Raw genomic sequence first — 20,956 nt, 5'->3', positions numbered from 1 at the left:
CAGCCTGAGCATACTGCTGCCGACTCCTGTGAAAAGTTCCATTGAAACAAGACTTGTGGAGAGCTTCCTGAAGGCCAGTCTGAATGAGAATAGAACTGGCTAGATCTTGCCACAGATTTACTGAAATAGAATCATTCATTGGCCTTGTGCCGTTAGCTTACACAATGATATGAAAAATAACCAAGGAAACACAAATGCTGTAAAATTTATAGGCTATTTCTCATTTCAGTAAAGTACAGCTGGAGTGCAAGATCTCCACAGAACTGGGAACCTGTGAGTTCCAGACAGAGGTTAAATTGGAGACTCTCATCTTAATGATCAAGTTATCTTTATCATTTTAGAAAATAAAACACCTATTCTACAGTAATACATTTGAAGGATATTTTCAAAGTCTTAGCACTTCAGACTGTACTGAGATCTATAGACCTTTGGATTCTGTTGTGCCGGGGAGAAATAAACCTTTCCTCCCCTAAAGAAAGCAGTATTAAACTGAATTTTAAGGAACTATGTGATAGCTATCCAGGCATGGTGGTCGAGGAAAAGGCAAGAGGGTGCAGGGTGCATGTGTTAGAGGCTATCCTAGAGTACACAGCAAGACCTTGTCTCAAACAAGAACTCAAGACACAGACCACTGAGAACGGTCTCCACACCACAGACTGCTGTCCTCTAAAAAGCTAACTGTGCTTTGCCCTGTGGACTCTGACACTACTAGTCAGGATCCTGCTTCACGGTCAAGTTTTTCCAGTGTCCAGAATGGAGACCTTCTGAACATTATCATAGTTTTACTGCATCTCTTGTTTTGTGCTTGGGTGCTTTCTCAAATATTTTTAAAACTGATTTTTATTTTGTACCTGGATGTATTTTTTAAAATTATCTTAATTACTTTTAACAAGAGGCAATATAAGTATTTTTTAAGAAAAATTACATTGCTAAAATTAAACATCAACATTTCAAATCCTCAATTTTTGTCTATGAATTAAATCTTTAAAATATTCATTTTGGCAACCATGTTAGAAATAAATTCATGTTCAGAATTTTACATTTTCTTCCTCTGCAAAGAAGTTTAATGGTATGTCACTGATGAGAATTATTTTAATTTCTTAGAGCTGTTGAGTTTTCAATCAGGAGCCTTAAAATTTTTTATTTAAGGGTTGGAGAAATGGCTCAGTGGATAAGAACACTGGTTGCTATTGCAGAAGACCCAGGTTCAATTCCCAGCACTAACATAGTGGCTCACAACCATCTGTAATGCCAGTTCCAGGGACTGATACCCTCATCTGGCTTTTGTGAGCAGTGTACACAAAAGGTGCACATGTGCACATGCAGGCAAAATACTCATACACACCCAATAAACCAACCAACCAACCAACCAACCAACCAACCAACAAGGCGTTGGAAATCCATTCAAATGCTATGCACACACTAAGAGCAGTGACTTAACTTAAGGACACAAAATGCTGGGACAGGGCAGAGTACACTGTACAGCTGCTTCAAAGTATGAGACACAGGGCGCTTCAAAGCCCATGTGACAGGGGTGCCTTATCTTACATCTGTCACCTTGCTTTGTTCTCACATAGGTTTAAACTATGAAGACACGAGAAACTTTACCTTCCTGATAGGCTCCATCTGCCATGACTAAATGCAGAATCTTGGCATAGAGATGCTGATGCTCATTGCCCAAAATATTCTCAACTATTGTTGAACAAATTTCAATATTTTCATCTTCATCCTCATGAATAGCCTATGGCAAATTACCAAATGCAAATTAATATGGAAACTGCTAAAGAAGAGAGGCAACCAGTAACAGCCTAGGAACCACAACAGTGGCAGCGCAGCAAGCTCTCCCTCATGGTACAATAGTGGCATTATGTCTGGGTGGTGACCAAGCGCTGTCTAATTAGACTCAAGGCCTTCAATGTGGGATGGGGAATCATGCCGGGTACTGTAAGCCTAGCCACTCTAAGCAGCTGGTGAGGTCAGGGAAGTTAGAAGAAAACCCACTACTGCTATTTTCCTAAACCAGCACGATTCCTAACTACATCTAAACACTTACCATTATACCCACAGTAGAGCGCAGATCTCACCCCTCAACAAAGAGTTTACTTTACACTAGCATGAGATCACTGCAGAAGACTAAAACTAGTTGAAGTGTGGAGAACAAATCATCATGGGAAGCCTGGCCCCACATGATACATCTGTGTATTCCTTTATATGTGTATATATACTAGCAATGGTTAAAGAAGAGGCCGTGAATTTGGGAGGGGTAGGAGGGGAGACAGGAAGAAATGATACAATTAAAGTTACGCACCTTTACTTTCTCATAAACCTCAAAGAACTTTTCAAAGCCCATTTCTTGCTCCAGGTGAAGTCTTAGTTCCTCCAAATGGTTAAAGAGACTGTCATATTCACATTCACTAGTGGGCTCACCGTCACTATTATCTAAAAAACCCCAAAAGATACTTTATGATTAAAAGTGACTCTCATCAATGATAAGTGAATTATGGCTTCCTGTATTCGTCCCCTTCAACACAAGCACTCATCACTATGGCACCTGTCCATCAAAACACATTTAAAGCTGGCTTACCTAAGAATCTTACTTTGAGAATTGCTTTTGTTAAAGACATAAATAGTACATCATGTTACAAAAAAAGATTCCCAGAAACGTCACTATTAAATGTTAGTTTATGGAAAAAGCTGAGTTCTATGGTCTGAACTGAAGCAACCAAACCTATGATACAGGAACGTAACATGAAAGACATGCAGAACACAGATGAGCCAAGCAGCACACTAAAGCTAAGTTGGTATCTTTATCATTGGGAAAACAAGTCTGGAAACAGAGAGCAAACAGTAGAGTAAATATCTTCACAAGTCACTGCTGTAACTCAACAGGAAGAAACGAAAAGCTGTTGTACATTTGTGAGAAACACACACAGTGCACACACGACAAAAGCACAGCTTTCAGCCTGTGTCAGAAAGAGACCGCCTGCCTGTACTGTCTGAGCACAGAGAGAAAGAGGCCCGCAAGCCAGCACGCACCTGAGTGCCATTCCTCATTGAGGGCACTTTCACTGCTGGGGTTGTCGTCCTCGTCTGCGGCATCTGTCCCCCTTGCCCTCTGCTCCACCTCGCTGCTCTTTAAGACCGACTCTTCCTCCTCACTGTATTCATCGCCGGGCTGCTCTCTAAGTAGCTGCTCCATTGAGGCCTGAAGCTCTTGTAAATCTGTGTCAGTTTCTCCAAACACGCTGGAATTTAAAGAATTAAACTGAATGTTGCCTAAACTTCAACTGTTTTTTGAAATGGTGCTTCAGCTCCACACATGCATATGCATTCTCTCCCACTTAAAAGTACTAACTGTAGATAAGAAGTCTGAATAAGCCTATAGAGTTCTAACTAAGAAAATGAGGATAAATACAACTGAGAAATACAGAACATGAGAGATATTCTGCAACTCACAAACTAGAAGATGATTTGCTTAAATTGGTCCTGATTTGCCAAGGAGAATCATGTACCTAATAGCATCAGTCACTGCCTAAAATTTGAAATAATGTTTTGTGTCTCTGCGTCCCAGCCATAGTTGGACAATTTAAGAAGGCAAAGATGTTTGTCATTTGTTTTCCAAAAATTAATTAATATTCAAATGTTTAAAAGAAATTTTGAGGTGGGTGGTAGTGGTGCACGCCTTTAATCCCAGCACTCATGAGGCAAAGCCAGACAGATCTCTGTGTGTTCGAGGCCAGCATGGTCTACAGAGCGAGATCCAGGACAGGCACCAAAACTACACAGAGAAACCATGTCTCAAAAAACAAACAAACAAACAAACAAACAAAAAAACAAAGAGAGAGAGAGAGAGAGAGAGAGAGAGAGACAGAGAGAGAGAGAGAGAGAGAGAGAGAGAGAGAGAAATTTTGAAAAACATGTGATTTTGAAAAGAAAGTTCATCCCAATCTTCATGTGGATAGTAGCTGTGTACTATATGCAAAAATTTCCATGTGAATGTATTTAAACTTGTAGAGACAAGTAGTCAAGGTCTTACATAGTATTTGTATTTTGGTTTAGGCTAATATGATGATGATACAGTGAATATAATAGTCACCAGAAACATCTTTTGTGCATATTCTTAAAAAAATTTCTAAAATATGTAAGTAGATTTTCTCAAGAATAAGTCAACTACTATAATCCTAGTAGAAGAATCCTGTTTTCAAAGCATTGGCAGCATATAAATTCTATTTTTAAGATTTAAAATGTGGAAAAAAAGAGTCTATACAGTAAGAACTTATATTTATATAGCACCTGAGTTTACAAAGCAAGTTTTAAATTCATGTTAGAGACATGAAAACTGTCAATCAGAGTCTGACATGGCTCCAGGCCTTATCAATGAACAGCAAACGGGACTAACCTCTGTCCTTGAGCATTCTACAGTAACTGAGACACATACTCAAGGGTGGTCTCTGAGGACATCCTGCAGACTAAGAGTTCTGTGAGAGTCTGGATGTGTGAAGACATCTGCTGAGGGATGTTCCTAGGCAGAGGGTTTCATCTACTAGAAATGCAGCCTAAGTTAGGGACAGAGCTGAGGATGACCTCTCCAAAAGTTTACACTCAACTCCCAAATACAAATACTAAGTGAGGTCTTGAAGACAATTTACATTAGTGGGAAAAGGAAATAATCATTTACACAGAAATACTTTTCTTTTGTACTTAGGTATACTAACTAGAGATTGAACTTTGTGAAAGCTACAGAAAAGGACCTGGTCAGAACAAGAGACAGTCTTTTGACTTGCTGTTTAATGACAAGTCTAACTCATGTAACCTTTGATGTAATGACTATCTGATGATGATACTGACCTGCTGGTAACCTACTTGTTAGCTTGAATAAATAATGGCCAAGGCATATGGGAGTTAACAGTAAGGCTGGCCTGACTGTCCCCATAAGAAAAACCTGAGGAGATTCAATATTTTATTAAATCAGCACTTTAAAAAAAAAAATCTGTGTCATGTCATTTGAAATCTGACCCCAGGCTTAGTTTTTAGTTGGCTTTCCCATTATAAAATCTTGAGAAAGATATGGAACAAATCAGTTTTCAATGACAAACAACAGTATAGACAGTACTTTAGGAATAATTTAGTTACAGGGCTCGCTCATGTAAAAACTGTTCATTCCAATTCTATACCAGGGAGACTCTCCACAAAATCCACTGCCTAGCACTTCGCAACCACCAGGTGCTGAATGTTGTGTTCACCAGCAAGTCTACTACAACAGGGGACGAAGGTGACTTCCTCCAAACCATCAGATGTCTAGTAACAACCCATAGGTCTGACTCTATGAGGACTGATGAGAAGGGGCAGTCTGGAACTTGCAAAGTAACCATGTCAGATGCAGCAATCCTGTTCCAACTGGGACTCACACATGCTAAGCTCCTCTACTACCGAGCTACACCCCTGCACACACACACACACACCCAGGACTAGACTTCTCCCCTGCACTTTTCCTAGCACTTCATTACAGGATACTTAGGTTTTATCACCCCCCACCCCAAGTGTGTGATACTTGTCTGAGGTGCTTGGAAGGCTAAAATGGAAGAGCTCAAGAATGATTCTTATCTGAGGCTTGGCCAACATTTCCCATAACTTTCAGAAATATCAGTACATTTCCTTTCTGAGTTCTATAATCCCCAAGAATCACAAGAAAGGAATTTTGTGAAAGCAATGAAGTTACATGCAACATACAGCACACACACACATACACACACAGACACACACACACAACACACACACACACACACACACACACACACACACACACAGAGTTACCCTGCCTCCCACTCCTACATATATCACACAAATAAAATAACCAGTCTAGAACTGTGGTTGGTATGTAAAATGAAAACAAAACTTTTAAATGAAAATAGAAAAAAGAAAAAGCAAACAAACCAGTCTACCTCACCACTGATATGTCCTAAAATCAAACATGTCACAAGACAGATATGAAACTTCAGGTATTTAATACTTCCCAATTTCCCATTGCAATCCTAGTATAATGGAGACTGTACTATTCAACAATCCTTAGCCTGTAAAAATTAACTATTTAATCACCATTAGTAACTTCTTACTATAGTCACATCATTCTACTAGATGGATGTCAATGGGAAAAAAGGCAGTGAACACAAATAGAAACAATTTTTGTAAGCGTCCATTGAGACAGTAATTATTCAGAGGCAGACATACATTATCAAGAGGCCGACTATATTTAACCAAGTTGAAGAAGTTGAAGGGTGATGAAAAGCCAGCCGTAGACCATGATCTCTGGACATCACAGTGATGCTCGAATTTGGTCATGGTTATACTCACGTGTCTTCAGAATCCGAGGGCCCTTCTTTACTGCGCTCATCTTCAAGCTCATCTACTTCAAGACTGTCTTGATGAACATCTCCTACAGTGGGAACGTCCATCAGAGTTCTGAACAGCTTGGACAGGTCTGGGAGTGAACATGTCCTCAGCATCTGCAGGCAGGTTGACAGACTGCTTATTAGGAGGAAGAGAACTAAAAGCAAAAGGACAACAATCCGAGCTACTACTAATTACAATATTTAAATTATGTATGTAGATTGAGAAAGGATTCAAATTGCCTGAGGTTAGAACCTAATTTTCTTGTCGTCTTTCTTTCCTCTTCCTCCTCTTTTTTTTTTTTTTTTTTTTTTTTTTTTTTTTTTTTTTTTTTTTTTTTTTTTTTTTAAATGAGACAGGGTTTCTTTGTGTAGCTTTGCGCCTTTCCTGGAACTCACTCTGTAGCCCAGGCTGGCCTTGAACTCACAGAGATCTGCCTGCCTCTACCTCCTGAGTGCTGGATTAAAGATGTGCATCATCACCACCCAGCAGAACCCAATTTTCTTAAAATCCGGCTCACATAAGCAACCCTAAATAGACTCAAATACACAGGTGTGTATGTGTGTGCCAATAATTATTGAAGAAGAGGTCATGAATTTGAGGATATGGTAATACATGGAGGAGTTGGAGGGGCAGATGGAGGGATGGAAATGATGCAAACAGAGCACTCAGGTAAGAAATTCTCAAAAAAAGTAAAATTAAAAACTGATTTTTTTTTTTTTTAAACAAGAAAACTAAACTTGTGAGTAGTGACTGGGCTTTAGCACAGACATTCATGTTGGCTACCTCCTCAAGATTGGGAGTGGTTCTTCAGAGATACCCATGGCCTGGAGTCAGGCACCAGAAGTACCCATGGGTTCTTTCTCACTCATCCCACAGTTCTCCCACCTTCCTGGGTCAATGCTGCCTGGGCAGACTTCCTGAAACCCCAAGGGAACTAGACTGGCGAAGCTCTGTCGCTTACTCCCAGGAGCTGCTGGCTAGCTCCATGGGTTAAAGCAGGGACCTTATCAGTGTAAAGACAACTTGACTTTGCCTCCCCAAGAATGGGCTGAGCGGGGTCCTCACACTCAAACGGAAGGCTGCAAGGACAAGGTCTGAATCATTTGTAACAACCCGAGTAGGAACTCAGCCAACTGTGCCAAGAAAACCACATACAGTGGAGGTGTTGAAAGTGTAAATCAGTGTTGGACAAGAGCAGCAATAACAGGAAGGGTCTCCATGCGCCACCCTTTCAACAATTAGGACGTGATGAACAGTCAGGACAGGAGACGAGAACTGTACACACGTCTCTAAAGGAATCTGAGAGTGATATCTGAGTACTAGACCCTGAAAAGAATTCGGTGTTAGAGAGAGGGAAGGCTTTGCAGAAAACATAGTGCTTAACATATTAACGGAAAGCTGCATATTTGGTCAATCTTACTGGTGTAGCTTTTTCAGAGATTCCTATTATCTGAATATAATTTACATATTACAGCAATTAAGGAAAGTGATTACCAGTTACAAACTAGTGAAACTGGTAAAATGGTAAAAAAAAAAAAATACTGCTTGCTAACGCACTGAATGACAGCAGCAGTGCTGAGGCAGCTGAGTGACTTCCACTGCCACCAGTGCTGAGGCTGCAGGTGCACTGGCATGCAGCTTTGGGATTATTAGGGTTTGGGCCACACATACGATAAGCCAGCAGTATGTAAAGTAGGCAGCTTGTAATAATCTACCTAGGTTGACTGCTAATCATCAAAAATGAACAGGATAAATTAATTACATACTTATACTTGAGAATGCCACATATTTAGGCTGAGAAAACTTTAGCTCATCCAAAGAAATACACCTCAATTTTAGTTTATTCTTTTATTTAGTTAAAACAACTCCCCACACCCAATACTTAGCCCAGGATGTGACCCCCTGCTTCTGCCTGCCAAGTTCTACAGTTAACAACAGGTGTGGGCCACTATGCATATTAACTTTGCTATCCATCAGGACAGTATCTCAGGTTGATACTCATTTCCTGGTGTATCTGGGCTTTAGCACTCCTTGGTGCCTCCTCCACAGACTGCATGGAGCTCTTGGAACGCTGTCCGAGCTGGCCTTGACCTACGCTCCTGCCTTGCCCTCTGCAGCACATGGAATTATGGTTATGTGCTGCCATTAACTAACTTTATGTTTTAAATGGATCGTCATCTTAATCCACAGTAAAAACATTATTTCACAACATTTCTGCTCTCGTTTTTCGTGCTAAGGCCATGAGCATATTATGCCCAGATTACACCCCTGAGGTATAGCCCTAGATCCCTTCATTTCTCAGTTTTGATTCTCCTGGTTTTTCATATTGCTTAAAGTATATTTTATTGTCTTAGCACCAAGTGAAAGCAATCCTGAAAATCCAGGCAATCCACAGCCTCACTTGAGAGCTTACTTCAGGTGTGGGTTCCCCTCAACTCTTCAGACCAGGTAGTAGTATCTGGCACCGTTATAAATTCAAACAAGAGCAATGCTTCAGGGAACCTTACATTTCAGAAACAGCGTCTCGTTTCCTTTTTAGTATCAATTAACTTTTCCCCCCTCAAAATAAGGGAACCACATGAAACAGTGAATGAATTAAGTGCTAGTCCTATTAGTAACTTCACGAAATGTGCTACATCAAAGAATTCTTTTAATCTGTACAAGTCTTAACATAAAGTACGAATTAGCAATCCTCTAGTTGTATTATGAAGTCATTCATTACGGGCATGTTTTGTTCAGACTGATTACCACCATAAATACTTCAACACGGCTCCCTCAAAACAGCTTTTACAACTAACTGCTCACTGTATTAGAAAAACCAGATAGCATCTATTATTTAAGATGGATCCCAAAGTAAAAGGATTGGCATGCACTTAGGGGAAAAGCAGGTCTAACTCAGAGAGTCCTGAAACTGGGGCTCAAAGGGGTGAAGCTCCCGTGGGTTAGGAAGCTCACGCTGCCCACTCCAAGGCTGACTCGAGGGCTGGGCGCTGCGGCAGAATCACAGTCAGACGAGCTGGCTGTACCAGAAACACAACTGAGGCTGCGGCTGTCATCTGGCTGACTCTCAGGCCATCTCCCCCCCCCCCCACTTATGCCATCTTAAGGCTGAAAATTTGAAGAGTTAAGACACAGCTGTCTACTGTAGTCCTTTAGTTCTCGTGGAATGAATTAACCCTGAAAACGTTAGTATTTTAGAAAGTTCACGGGAAGAAATACAGCAATAATTTTCCTTAACAGTCATCAGAAATACAGAGTTTAGGTTTTCCTCTCTAAGTACATGTTGGCACTGCTGCACTATGAAAGCAGGTTTCCTGCCTGGGTGACCATGAGCAGGAGATTATTATGCTAAAGCTGCTGGGACACTATTGAGGACACTGTACACATGGTTGGCAAAGTTGACTACCCTATATGGACAACTGGTATTACACATTTATCAGCCATCTTTATAAAATCAAAGTAGGCTGAGTTACCTCTCAAGAGATAAGTGGGAACAGTGAGTGCCTGTTTCCTAATCCTAATCTATATTTGCTTGAATTTTAGTGAGTTATAATATTCAGTAACAAGAGAAAATTAAGAATACTGCATATTACTCCAAAAATATGGTCTTCCCCCACAAACTAGGCATGGGCAAGGTAGCAATTTGGTACTTCATTCTTTAGAGAGCAAAGAAAACATTGCACTGTCAGTCTCTTCACAGTGTAACTGGATGCTACCTACTAATGCTAGATAGTTGTCTTGTTTAGTGTTTACAATTGTATTTGGCCAAGTATTCACAGTAGCAGTTAATCATAAAGGGAAGGCATCGGGACTCACGACTGATGTTCTTTGAGAGCACTGCTAGTATTTCTAACAGCGGAGAAGGAGGCATAAAGTGATTCAAACACCCCAGGAAACAGCCAGGTCAACTGTGCACGCCAAATGTACATCTTCCTGAACTCTGTCCAGATATACTAAAGTAGTGGTGAGGCCAGACTCTATCTCTAATATTCCATAAAATCATGCTTGTGTCAAAATTTTTTTTAGAATGAATACTCACTCTATTGTTAGAACACAATCACTGGCAAATGACAAAACACTTCTATAAAGAAGTCTGACTAGAAATTCCTCTACCTTCAACCAAGTGACTAGTCATTTGTCCAGGCTAGAGTCTTGGTGAAGTTAGTCAATTTCTATCATAGGTATTAACTGTATCACTTCCTCACTTGCTATCTAAGTTACACAGACTTTCTGTCAACCAACTACACACACACACACACACACACACACACACACTCTCTCTCCTCTCTCTCTCTCTCTCTCTCTCTCTCTCTCTCTCTCTCTCTCTCTCTCTCTCTCTCTCTCATTCCCTTGCAGGACCACACAGAGTAACCACTGTTGTGAGCCACACTGTAAAATGGGCTGTTACAAAGACAAGGGCTTTGTTCCTCTGGTAATCCAGATTCTGTGACTTGCAAAGGGAAGACTGTGAGAAAACCACCACTTTATTTTATTTAAACTCTTTGAAACTTACTGTTGAGAATCTCCACTGACTGTTATGCCCACATTTTCCACCAATCCATTGCATTTCATTACCGTAGGATGTCTGCTTCTCTGTTTGCAGAAGAAACAGACCTGAAGCCATCACTTATTACCAAACTAAAGGAGCCAGCTGGGTGTGGTGGTGTGCGCACGTACTTGACAGGCATAGACAGAGAAGTGTGGAAAGCCTGAGGCCAGGCTGGGTGGAAAGTGAGACACTGCACAAAGAAACCTCCAGAAGAGAAATCTTTTCCGAGGAAAAAACAAGAAATGCATATTTTCTAGCCTCAGAAATACGGCATGGTTCATAACTCTCATTTCACCTTGACTATGACATAGATGAATCTTTTACTTAATTAACGTTAATGACTATTGTAACGGTTGCTAATGGCTTCTGGTGTATAATGCACAGTCTTAAACATAATTTATGTATTGGGGTATAATCTTCAACTCGTCTGAAGCATCATATAAGTGAGTAGTGTAAAAGGAGAACAGACTGCCGGGACTTATGCCGGTTTCAGGCCATCACTTACATCCCACTGACGGGCAGTGGCCATGAAAGCATTACTCCCATTGCCTGTCTTAAAATCATCAACTAACCCACTAATCACTGTCTGTCTGGGTGCAGAACTGTACAATTCAGTTAACTAGTACTACATTTGCTTTTCGCAACAGGACCTATTTAAAGAACATTAAATGAATGCCTTAGTATGATTTCCTGAATCTTAGGCCTCTGAAGGAATGTCGAAGGAAGCTGAGTGGCTGAGGACAGGAACCAGGCAATGAGATAGGGATAATCCTGGCCAACAAATACTTTGATCTCTTCAAACACTGTGTTCCTGATGTGGAAACAAAACAAATCCCCCTCCACACCAAAAACCCAAACAACACTCTCTCTGAAAAGCTCTGACTTAGCCACACATTTGAAAACTATTGATCAGGAACAAGAATGACTGGTATCCTTTCTTCATACCTTGAGATTTTAACAAAGGTTGTTTTGTTGTTGTTGTTTTAAAGCGTGAGTGCTTGTCTGCACATCTGTCTGTCCTTGTACCACATGCGTACAGTATCTACAAAGGTCAGAACAGAGCACTGGATTCCCTGGGACTGCAGTTACAGACAGTGAGCTATCATGTGGGTTCTGGGAATCGAACCAGGGAAGAGCAGCCAGTGCTCTCACCTGGTGAGTCTGCTCCAGCCTCACCTCCTTCAGAGGCCCCATTCAATCACATGGTGCTGCTCCATGCCAACTTGTTTTGCTTTATATGTTCTTGAAGGCCCAGACCTTTCAAACTTCTGCACCAGAAACCTTCCTTTCCTAACCCAGATGTAGATGTAAACATTTCTTCTTTACTGGTACACTATCCATTTTCATTTCTCCATTATAGGAATTATTACAAATGTTTTTCAGTTATTTACTCCCTCTCCTGGCTACAAACATTGTATCATTACTATAAACACAGCACCTAGCATACACTACAGCTCAATATGCATTGATTGACTTGATGCTAATGATTTATTTAACTCGGTTTAGGAAGCTGAAAAAGGCGGATGTGGCAGACAACATCTGTAACAGCATTCTCAAGCTAAATACATAAAGTTTTCTGGAGAATTTTTCACACTGTGCACAAAGCAAGGTGAGGCCTCAAAGGAATACTAGCATAAACTGAAGACAAATCTTTCTGTATGAACAGAGCTTGCATAAGTAACTATCACAGGTGAATAAATTCCTAGATAGGAATATTCTCAGTATATTCTTGTAGCCTTTTTTTCAGATTATTTATAACTAGTTCTATTTTCTTAAAGTGATTCTATTGATACATAAAAACATAAAGATTGTACATATTAACAGGTATCATGTAATGTTTTGACTGCACATCCTGTATAATGTTTAAATCAGGTTAAACACAACCTGCTTCCTCAAAAATTTGCCCCTTCTTACAGTAGAAATGTCAAAAGTCTTCCTCAGAGCTTTGAAAACTGTATATTATTACCTATAGGAATGCCCTTTGAGGTCACTGAAATAAACGAAGCTCAAAGTGCACGATTACTGTCTTAGAGACTCCTGCAGCTGCTGAGAGGTCCTGTGAACTCACCCTCCTCGGTGATGGCATCTGACACTTACTGAGCACACAGCTAGTACCGAGGGGGAGAATCACAGGAAGGTCCTTTGACCTCGAGAACAGTAATTTAACATCCAGTTACCTTTTTATTTATTTTATAATTCATGCAATTCATCTTACTTATTTTTTTGTTTATCTTCCCCTAGAATATTATCCCGTTCAGGTTAAGAACCTTATTTACAAATCTACACACACACCAACACACACACACACACACACTCATATTTATAGCCCATGGCTTAGAGCATAATGAATGATAAATATTTGATAAGCAAATAGTCAGTAGGTGAACAGCAGACATATGGTCTTCCCTGCCATAGTGGACTGAAACCATGAGTCAAGATAAATAGTCCTTCCCTTTAAAAAGTATACATATGAGCCAATGAGATGAGTCAATGAGTGTATGTGGTTACCACCAAACCAGACAACCCGAGTTCAGTCTCCAGGACCCGGGGGAGGGGGGGATGAACTCTTACAAGTTATCCTCTTCCTTCCAGTTGTGCCCGTGGCACACACGTATGCCTCAAAATTTATACATATACATATGTGCACATAATTAAAATACTAAGGAGTCAGACTGCTGACTTGATATTCTAGCTAAAGTCTTAGAGTTGTATAATTTAAGTGCCTTAGTTTCTCACATATAAAGTAGGGATAGCAATGGTTTCTTGCCCATAGAAGTATCAAAAGAGTGAAATCATGTAAGGGAAGCACTTGGTCTTTTAGCCTCCACATGTGCAGTCCTACAAGTATGCTTGCACGCGCACGTGCGTGCGCGCGCGCGCGCGCGCACACACACACACATGCATAAATATTTTAAAAAAGCAAAACTGGACTCTTACTAATTATGAAAAATCTACTTTAAATATCAAATGAAAGTAGTAAAGGATGTAAACAAACATTTATATACAGTACAAAGGCTAAACATAAGCAACAGGAAAAGACTGTATTAAAACCAGACAATGTAGACTTCAGATCAGGAGATGACTAGAGATAACAAGACTCACTTCATACTGATAAAGGAGTGGGTTCAAGAAGCCATAAGAATTCTTAATTTAAATGCAACTGAATGCAATTTCACCATTCATTCTGAGTACTTAATAAATAAGTACAAAGAAAACTGGCAAAGCTTTGAAGTCTTACATATCACTATCAAAGGACATGTCATAACAGTAACATATCAATTCATCCAGAAGACAAAACAATACTAGATTTTTATTCACTCAATAGCAGAACTCTACAATACATAGAATAAAAAATTGACACAACCGAGAGGAAATAGTACAAGTATAGGTAAAAATTTCAACCTTCTTTTAGCAATTGACAGCTCAAGGATACAAAAAAAAATCAGTAAAGATATAGGAGCCTTGAACAACACTATCAACTTATTTGATTTAATTGACACAGAACATTTATTTCACTTGACAGCTGAAGAATACACTTTAAAAAACCGAGATTTGTAACATAGGAGCTACTACCAAAGGAGACTGCAAGAGTCATCGACAGTTCATAGAGAAACCTGGAGAGCATGGTGTCAAGCAAAGCGCAGAAACAATTTTGTTGGAAAGCAGCAGCATGGAGAAAGGAGAGGACAGGTTCAGGAAATGACAATGTGCTACCAACTGCCATCTTGACAAGAGCCGTTTAGCGGAAGAACGGTCGAAAGCCATACACAATGTACTTGAAGTGAATGCATGTGTAGAGACTACAACATATTTATGATGTTGAGACATGAAAAATAGCAGAGAAACAGATGGTAAGTAAAAAGGACATGTGGTCAAGCCTGGCTTGCATTTTTACCATAACAATGAAGAAATGATCCACTACAGAGGAAGATGACTTGGGCCGGAGCAGAAAAGCAATAGAGCAAAGCCCTTGAGAAGGGAAGTGGGTTAGAGAAGACGATTAGAAAAAGGAGAAGTGATTTAACTTAACCTAAAAAGACCTGATTCAGAGGGGGCTGGAGAGATGGCTCAGCGGTTAAGGGCACTGGCTGCTCTTCCAGAAGTCCTGAGTTCAATTCCCAGCACCCACATGGTGGCTTACAACCACCTATAATGAGATCTGATTCCCTCTTCTGGTCTGCATGAAGACAGGTCAGTCATATATATAAAATAAATAAATGTTTCGCAAAGCTACACAGAGAAACCCTGTCTCGAAAAACCAAAAAAAAAAAAAAAAAAAAAAAAAAAGACCTGATTCAAAAGCAACAATCTTTATAAGAAGTTAGATCACACCATTTTAGTTCAATAGATTACTTATACTTTTTATCTTTATGGTTCAGTTATGAGGTTTTGACTACCATTATGAATCTGACTGTTTACTACACTGGCCCAGTGATGACTTTGCTGATCTCAAAATAGGCGTGAAAACTTTTGTTCTTATCTGAAATGGCCATGGTCTGCTATGTTTCTGTTTTCCTTCCTGCCTCTTCTCTCACTGAAATCTACATGAAATCTGCATTATGGCTAAAGTCTCCCAGAGTAAGTACTTCAATGGGAGTCTTCAAGCTCACCTGAGGTTTTAAGAGGAAACCTATACCCAAAAGCATCACACACTGTGACTATGAACCTAGTAGCTAGCAGTAAGTTCACAAGCTCGGGCTAATGACGGCTATGTAGAAAGCACGTGGGGGTTAGGGAAATGGTTCAGTTGGTAAAGCGCATGCCATGCGAACATGAGGACTTGAGTTTGACCCCCGCACCCATGGAAAAAGCTTAGCATGGTGAAGTGTGCTTGTGATCTCAGTGCTGGGGAGGCAGAGACAGGAAGACCCCTGGGCTTGGTGGTGAGCCAGCCTAGCTTAACTGGGAAGCTCCAGGTCAATGAGAGACACTGTCTCCAAACACAAAGTGCACAATGCCTAAGGAACACCACCTGAGTCTGACTGCGGCCTCCATGTACACGTACACATGTGCACAAATGCACACACAAAGAAAGTACATAAATAATACGATAGTGCTCTTCTGTCCAATAATGCCTTTGTAGTTAACGCTGAAGACCGTAAATCTGTTTGGGTAGTTTATATCTACTAATGTCTGCTATTTAGAGTAAGCAAGGAATTTAACATTTCCAAGCTTAAGAGAAACATAAATACTTCACCAATAAAAGCACATTCAGCTAGAAAATTAAATTGAAAAACAAAAATGATTTATTTTGAAACACAGTTAAAGATCAAAGAATTCTAGCAATTCAATAAGATATAGGAGCAAATAAACACTCAATTTCACAGTTATAAAAATATGAGTTAAACACTGTCAATTTTTCATTAAAGAGATAATTTTAAGTAAATTATAATAGTGGGTGCTATTTAACACATTCTTCATTCATTTTTGAGGCATTGAGAGCATGAACACTGAACACAGAGCCCAGCCATTTGACTGGGTTGTCTGGACAGCACCCCAGCGCTCCCCCTGCTCGGCCTCCACAGCACTGGGACTTCAGCCGGGCACTACCCTGTCTGGTTTATGTGGCTGCTGGGAGTTCAAATGCAGGCCTTTAAGCTTACACTTTACTGGCTATACAATTCCCTAACCGCAAAACCAGTTCTTAGAGAGAAGTAAGTCAAGCATCATGAACTTTGAATTTTCGGGCCGGAGAGATGGCTCAGAGGTTAAGAGCACTGACTGCTCTTCCAGAGGTCCTGAGTTCAGTTCCCAGCAACCACATGGTGGCTCATAACCATCTTTAATGAGATCTGGTGCCCTCTTCTGGCCTGCAGTCATACATGCTGTATACACAATAAATAAATAAATCTTAAATAAATTTTTTTTGAATTTTCACTTGTAGAAATTTATTTTACGAAAATAATTGTAGGATTAACAAAAATAGAGGTTCAATTATAGAAATATACTGTTAAAATGTGATACAAAAATAATCTAACAAAAATTCCCATGCCAGGTCAGGGTTCTCCAAGAGCCTGACTCCCAAAACATTACAGGTTATAGCCCTTGTGCTAAAGACACCATGCACTTCAGATGCAGGGCCCAGATGTCCCTGAGCTGGAACTGACCTGAAGACCTGCTCTGATGACTAGCTTTCATGGAATCAGATGGTTCCCAGAGTAGGGAAAACCAAGTCCTTCCCAGCTATAACGCCTATGAACCACTGCCCAGCATAGCACTACAACCCTAAGGGTACGGCAGTGGGACACACACCTTGGCTGAGCCAACAGCTCTCTAATTAGACTTCAGACCCACTCACCAAGAGGAAGATCATACCTGGAACTGAAAACCTAGCCAATTACTCACGGCTAGTGAAGTCATGGATCTTGAAGAAAAACCTACAACCTCCACTCTACTAACCCAGGATAATTTCTATCTAACTATATTCTAAATGTCTGTCCTGATACTCAAAGAGTGTAAGTGTAGTCCTTACTTTTCATCAGGGAAGCTTCTCTTTGCAACAGAACAAGACCAACACAGAAAACCACAACCAAGCACAGTGCAGAGTTCTGGAACCCTGTTTCAATGGATACACCTACAACACAACTCCCTCAGCTAATGCTCAGAGAACATTGCAGAAGGGGCAGAAAAGGTGTAAGAGCCAGAGATCAGGGAGTTTGCTCTAAGATAGTATCTCCTAGTAATAACGTCAGGAGCTACACCCATAAAGTCTTACCAATATGACAGCCTAAACAGGACCTGAACAAGGACAACAACAGGTATGGCAAAGTAGACGGGGAAAGCCCACTATACCTCAACCTTACACGAAGAACTACAGGCAACTGAGGAATACTTAGAGTAAGATAAGTAGTCTTCCCCTAGGAAGAGCACGCTGATTAGTGATTCAGTACCAAATGGTTCGCCTGAAACACACATGTAAGTAACAGACAGACCGGGCAGGCTATATCAAGAAATATATATGCATGTTAACAACAATGAATGGAAAAAGAGGTCATGAACTTGAACTAAAGCAAGAAGGGGTATAGGGGAGGGTATGGAAGAAGGAAAAGGAAGGAGAAAATGATAGAATTATAATCTCAAAAACAAATAATAAAAATGATATAGCAACTTAATGCAGTATTTGGTCATTCAAGATAATGAAGGAATATTTAATAAAATGACTTATTTTTTAATAATATCAAAACAATATTTATAATACTGCAATATATACAATAAAATAGCTACACAAGCAATATACATGACATATTTTGGTAGGTATGCATATATAAAAATTACATATAAGTAAAGTAGGTGAATGACTTTACTAAGCCAGAGGAGAGCTTTGCAGGGAAGCAGGCAGGGAAACTAAGAGAATCCAGATGGAAGCTGTCTCCACTCTGCACCACACAGTCCTATTCATAAAATAAAGCTGCCCATAAAAGAGTGAAAACCACAAGGGCCACCACCGTGGCGTACAGGAGTGCAAGGAACTATCAGGAAGGGACTTACACTTTTCCCCCTGCCCCTCAACAGAATCACAGGAACACCAAGGCTGCAGAAACCAGCCACATTCTTTCACTTGAGGTATTTGTGTGTTGATGTGGGACCTGGATGTGGTAACACTGAATGGGTAGTTGGGAAAACAATTCCTCAGACCAGCAACTCCGAGTGCCTGCTATAAACTCTGTCTTATTCCCCTAGTAGGATATTTATTGGGAGAGCAACCACAGCTCCATAGCTGTTTGTTAGTACCACTAAAAAGAACCCTAGCCAATAAAATAGGGGCTTTTCGCTGCTTTGGTTTGTGTGTTCGTACTTGTCTGGGTTTTGAACCTACGAAAACCCAGCACTGGCGATCAGGCCATGCGATCAGTGGGGAGAGCACTGTCCATCCGAGAGCACACGTACCTTGGGTTGTTTGCATCGAACAGACCTGTCGAAAGCCCAATCAGTAAGGAATTCTTGGTTCTAGCTTTTGGCGGTGAATCAGAGCGAGATCGAAGTGAAGTTGATTCTTCTGGTGAACAATGAATTGACTGAACTGAGCTCATGTGCTCAGACTGAACCACTTTCTGGAAAAATGGCTCTGGTTGTACTGACTTCTCTACATCACATCCAGACTGCTGAGAATCATCTACTGCAGGTTCTGTGGAATAAAAAGAGATCATATCATAAATCTATATAATAGCACTTAAAATTCTGAAAATATCAACAAGTATCAAAATATTTAACACAAATCCCACCCAAGGGGCTGGAGAGATGGCTTAGTGTTAAAAGCTCTTGCTGTTCTTGCAGGGGACCTGAGTTTGGTTCCCAGGATGCACATAGCAGCTCACAACCATATAACTACAGTTCCAGGAAATCTGACGTGCTCTTCTGGCTTCTGTAGGTACTAAGACTACATGTGGAACAAATATTATTTATATGCAGGCAAAACACTCAGACATATACAATATTTTTTAATTAAAAAATGAATTCCATAAAAAATTAATACCAGGAAAACAAAATCAAGGTATACATATAAGTATACTGTACACTACCTTATAAATAACTTTTAAGGAGATATAATGTTTATTTTAATGATTTAATTTAATATATATTTTAAAATATAGAAATTTAAAGAAACATAAAAAATATAGTTTAGAAAATCAATTTTTCAGTTTGTCTCTATAAAATAAAAAAATTGTTTATATTGTCTTATATTTTAACCAATAGTATTTTAAAAAGAAACCAGTTTATTCAGTGCCCTTATTATACTGGTTTTGTTTTAGCAATAAGTTTTTTCATTTTCAACAATATAACTGAAAAGTTAACTGCTTATATTACCACAATACCAGGCTGACTATTACAGGTTCCTGTTCTCTAGGCCTATTTTTAAAATAGAATTATGATGACTTATAAGAAATGCTCTTAAATATGGTACCCAAATTAGATAGGCTGGTGTTAAGAAGCCTTTCAGAAAGAATTCGACTAATACAGTGGAGCTTACCTATATGATCCTCACAAGACTGGTCCACGTTCCCCCTAATTCTATCTTTACAAACTTCACTCTGCTGCATGGCAACGTTATCTTCCAACCTGCCACAGACAGGTAAACCAGACAAAATAAACAAATGCCACAGTTCATTACAAAGAAAATGAAACCCACATCTACTAGCATCCTGAACTCCCTTGTCCACATATTTTTCTAATTTTCATATAATCCTTTCTCTTGTAAGCACAGTATGTTTTCTACTTCTCACCCAATTATTAATCATTAGTTAATGACCACTCACTCATTCAGAAAGTTTATACTGGTCAAATCTCTGAAGAATGACTAAATTACAAACAATTTATCTAAAAATTACACCCGTTTCAAAAATACACACCTGCTTTTACAAAACTACTTTATGTCAGATATTACTCATTGCAGCATCACAACATACAGTATTAATAAATATTCATCAAGTAGTAGGTTACTGAGTTGTCTTATATCCATATAATAGAATATAGGATAGAGAACGTTCACGTATTAATGTGAGAAGATTTCTCAGACTACAAACTTTTTAAAAAGTATTTATTTTATATGTATGTATGTGTGTGCTTCACATGTGCATAAGAGTCCTTGAAGGGCAGAAGCGGGCATCAGACGCCGTAAAGCTAGAGTCACAGGGGTCTATGAGTTGGCATGTATGTGCTGGGAACCAAACCCAGGTCTTCTGCAAGAACAGTAAGTCGTCTTTAACTGCTGAGCCATCTGCCCTGGCCCCAAGACTGCTGACTTTAATGAAAACAAAGTGAGCACAAAGAGGTGGCTCAGTGGCTAAGAGCACTTGCTCTTTCATGAGGACCAGAGTTTGGATCCTAGCATGAACATGGGTCAGCTCATAAATACTACAGGTCTAACTCCAAGGGACCCAATGTGCCTTCGTGCCTCCATATAGTACTTGTGTACACACATATAAGCATACACTCGCAAAGACACACAAACAAAATTTTAAAAAAAAAATTGATAAATGGGAGGGAAGGGATGGCCAGACTGCAACCCATAACTCCAGA

The 20,956-nt window shown here is 39.9% G+C and overlaps 1 protein-coding gene across 6 annotated transcripts in view; it reads right to left on the bottom strand.

Annotated features, from left to right (window-relative positions):
- Nek1 (NIMA related kinase 1) overlaps positions 1–20,956 on the bottom strand; it is a 132,602-nt gene that overhangs the window by 3,851 nt on the left and 107,795 nt on the right. For 5 of the 6 annotated variants that reach the window (XM_028881043.2, XM_028881046.2, XM_028881044.2 and 2 more), the window contains 6 exons: positions 19,908–19,996; positions 18,828–19,064; positions 6,352–6,505; positions 3,037–3,245; positions 2,309–2,439; positions 1,609–1,741 (listed from right to left, as the gene is read on the bottom strand). In XM_028881043.2, coding sequence (XP_028736876.1) covers positions 1,609–1,741; positions 2,309–2,439; positions 3,037–3,245; positions 6,352–6,505; positions 18,828–19,064; positions 19,908–19,996 — 953 coding nt within the window. Of the gene's footprint in view, positions 1–1,608; positions 1,742–2,308; positions 2,440–3,036; positions 3,246–6,351; positions 6,506–18,826; positions 19,065–19,907; positions 19,997–20,956 lie in introns of those variants that run through there. The other variant, XM_037211757.1, reaches the window with a different exon arrangement.

The sequence above is a fragment of the Peromyscus leucopus genome, chromosome 17 (assembly GCF_004664715.2).
Source record: "Peromyscus leucopus breed LL Stock chromosome 17, UCI_PerLeu_2.1, whole genome shotgun sequence".
In the NCBI taxonomy this organism is placed as follows: Eukaryota; Metazoa; Chordata; class Mammalia; order Rodentia; family Cricetidae; genus Peromyscus; species Peromyscus leucopus.
The sequence above is the reverse complement of the archived record's forward strand: the minus strand, read 5'-3'. Positions and strand labels throughout refer to the sequence as shown.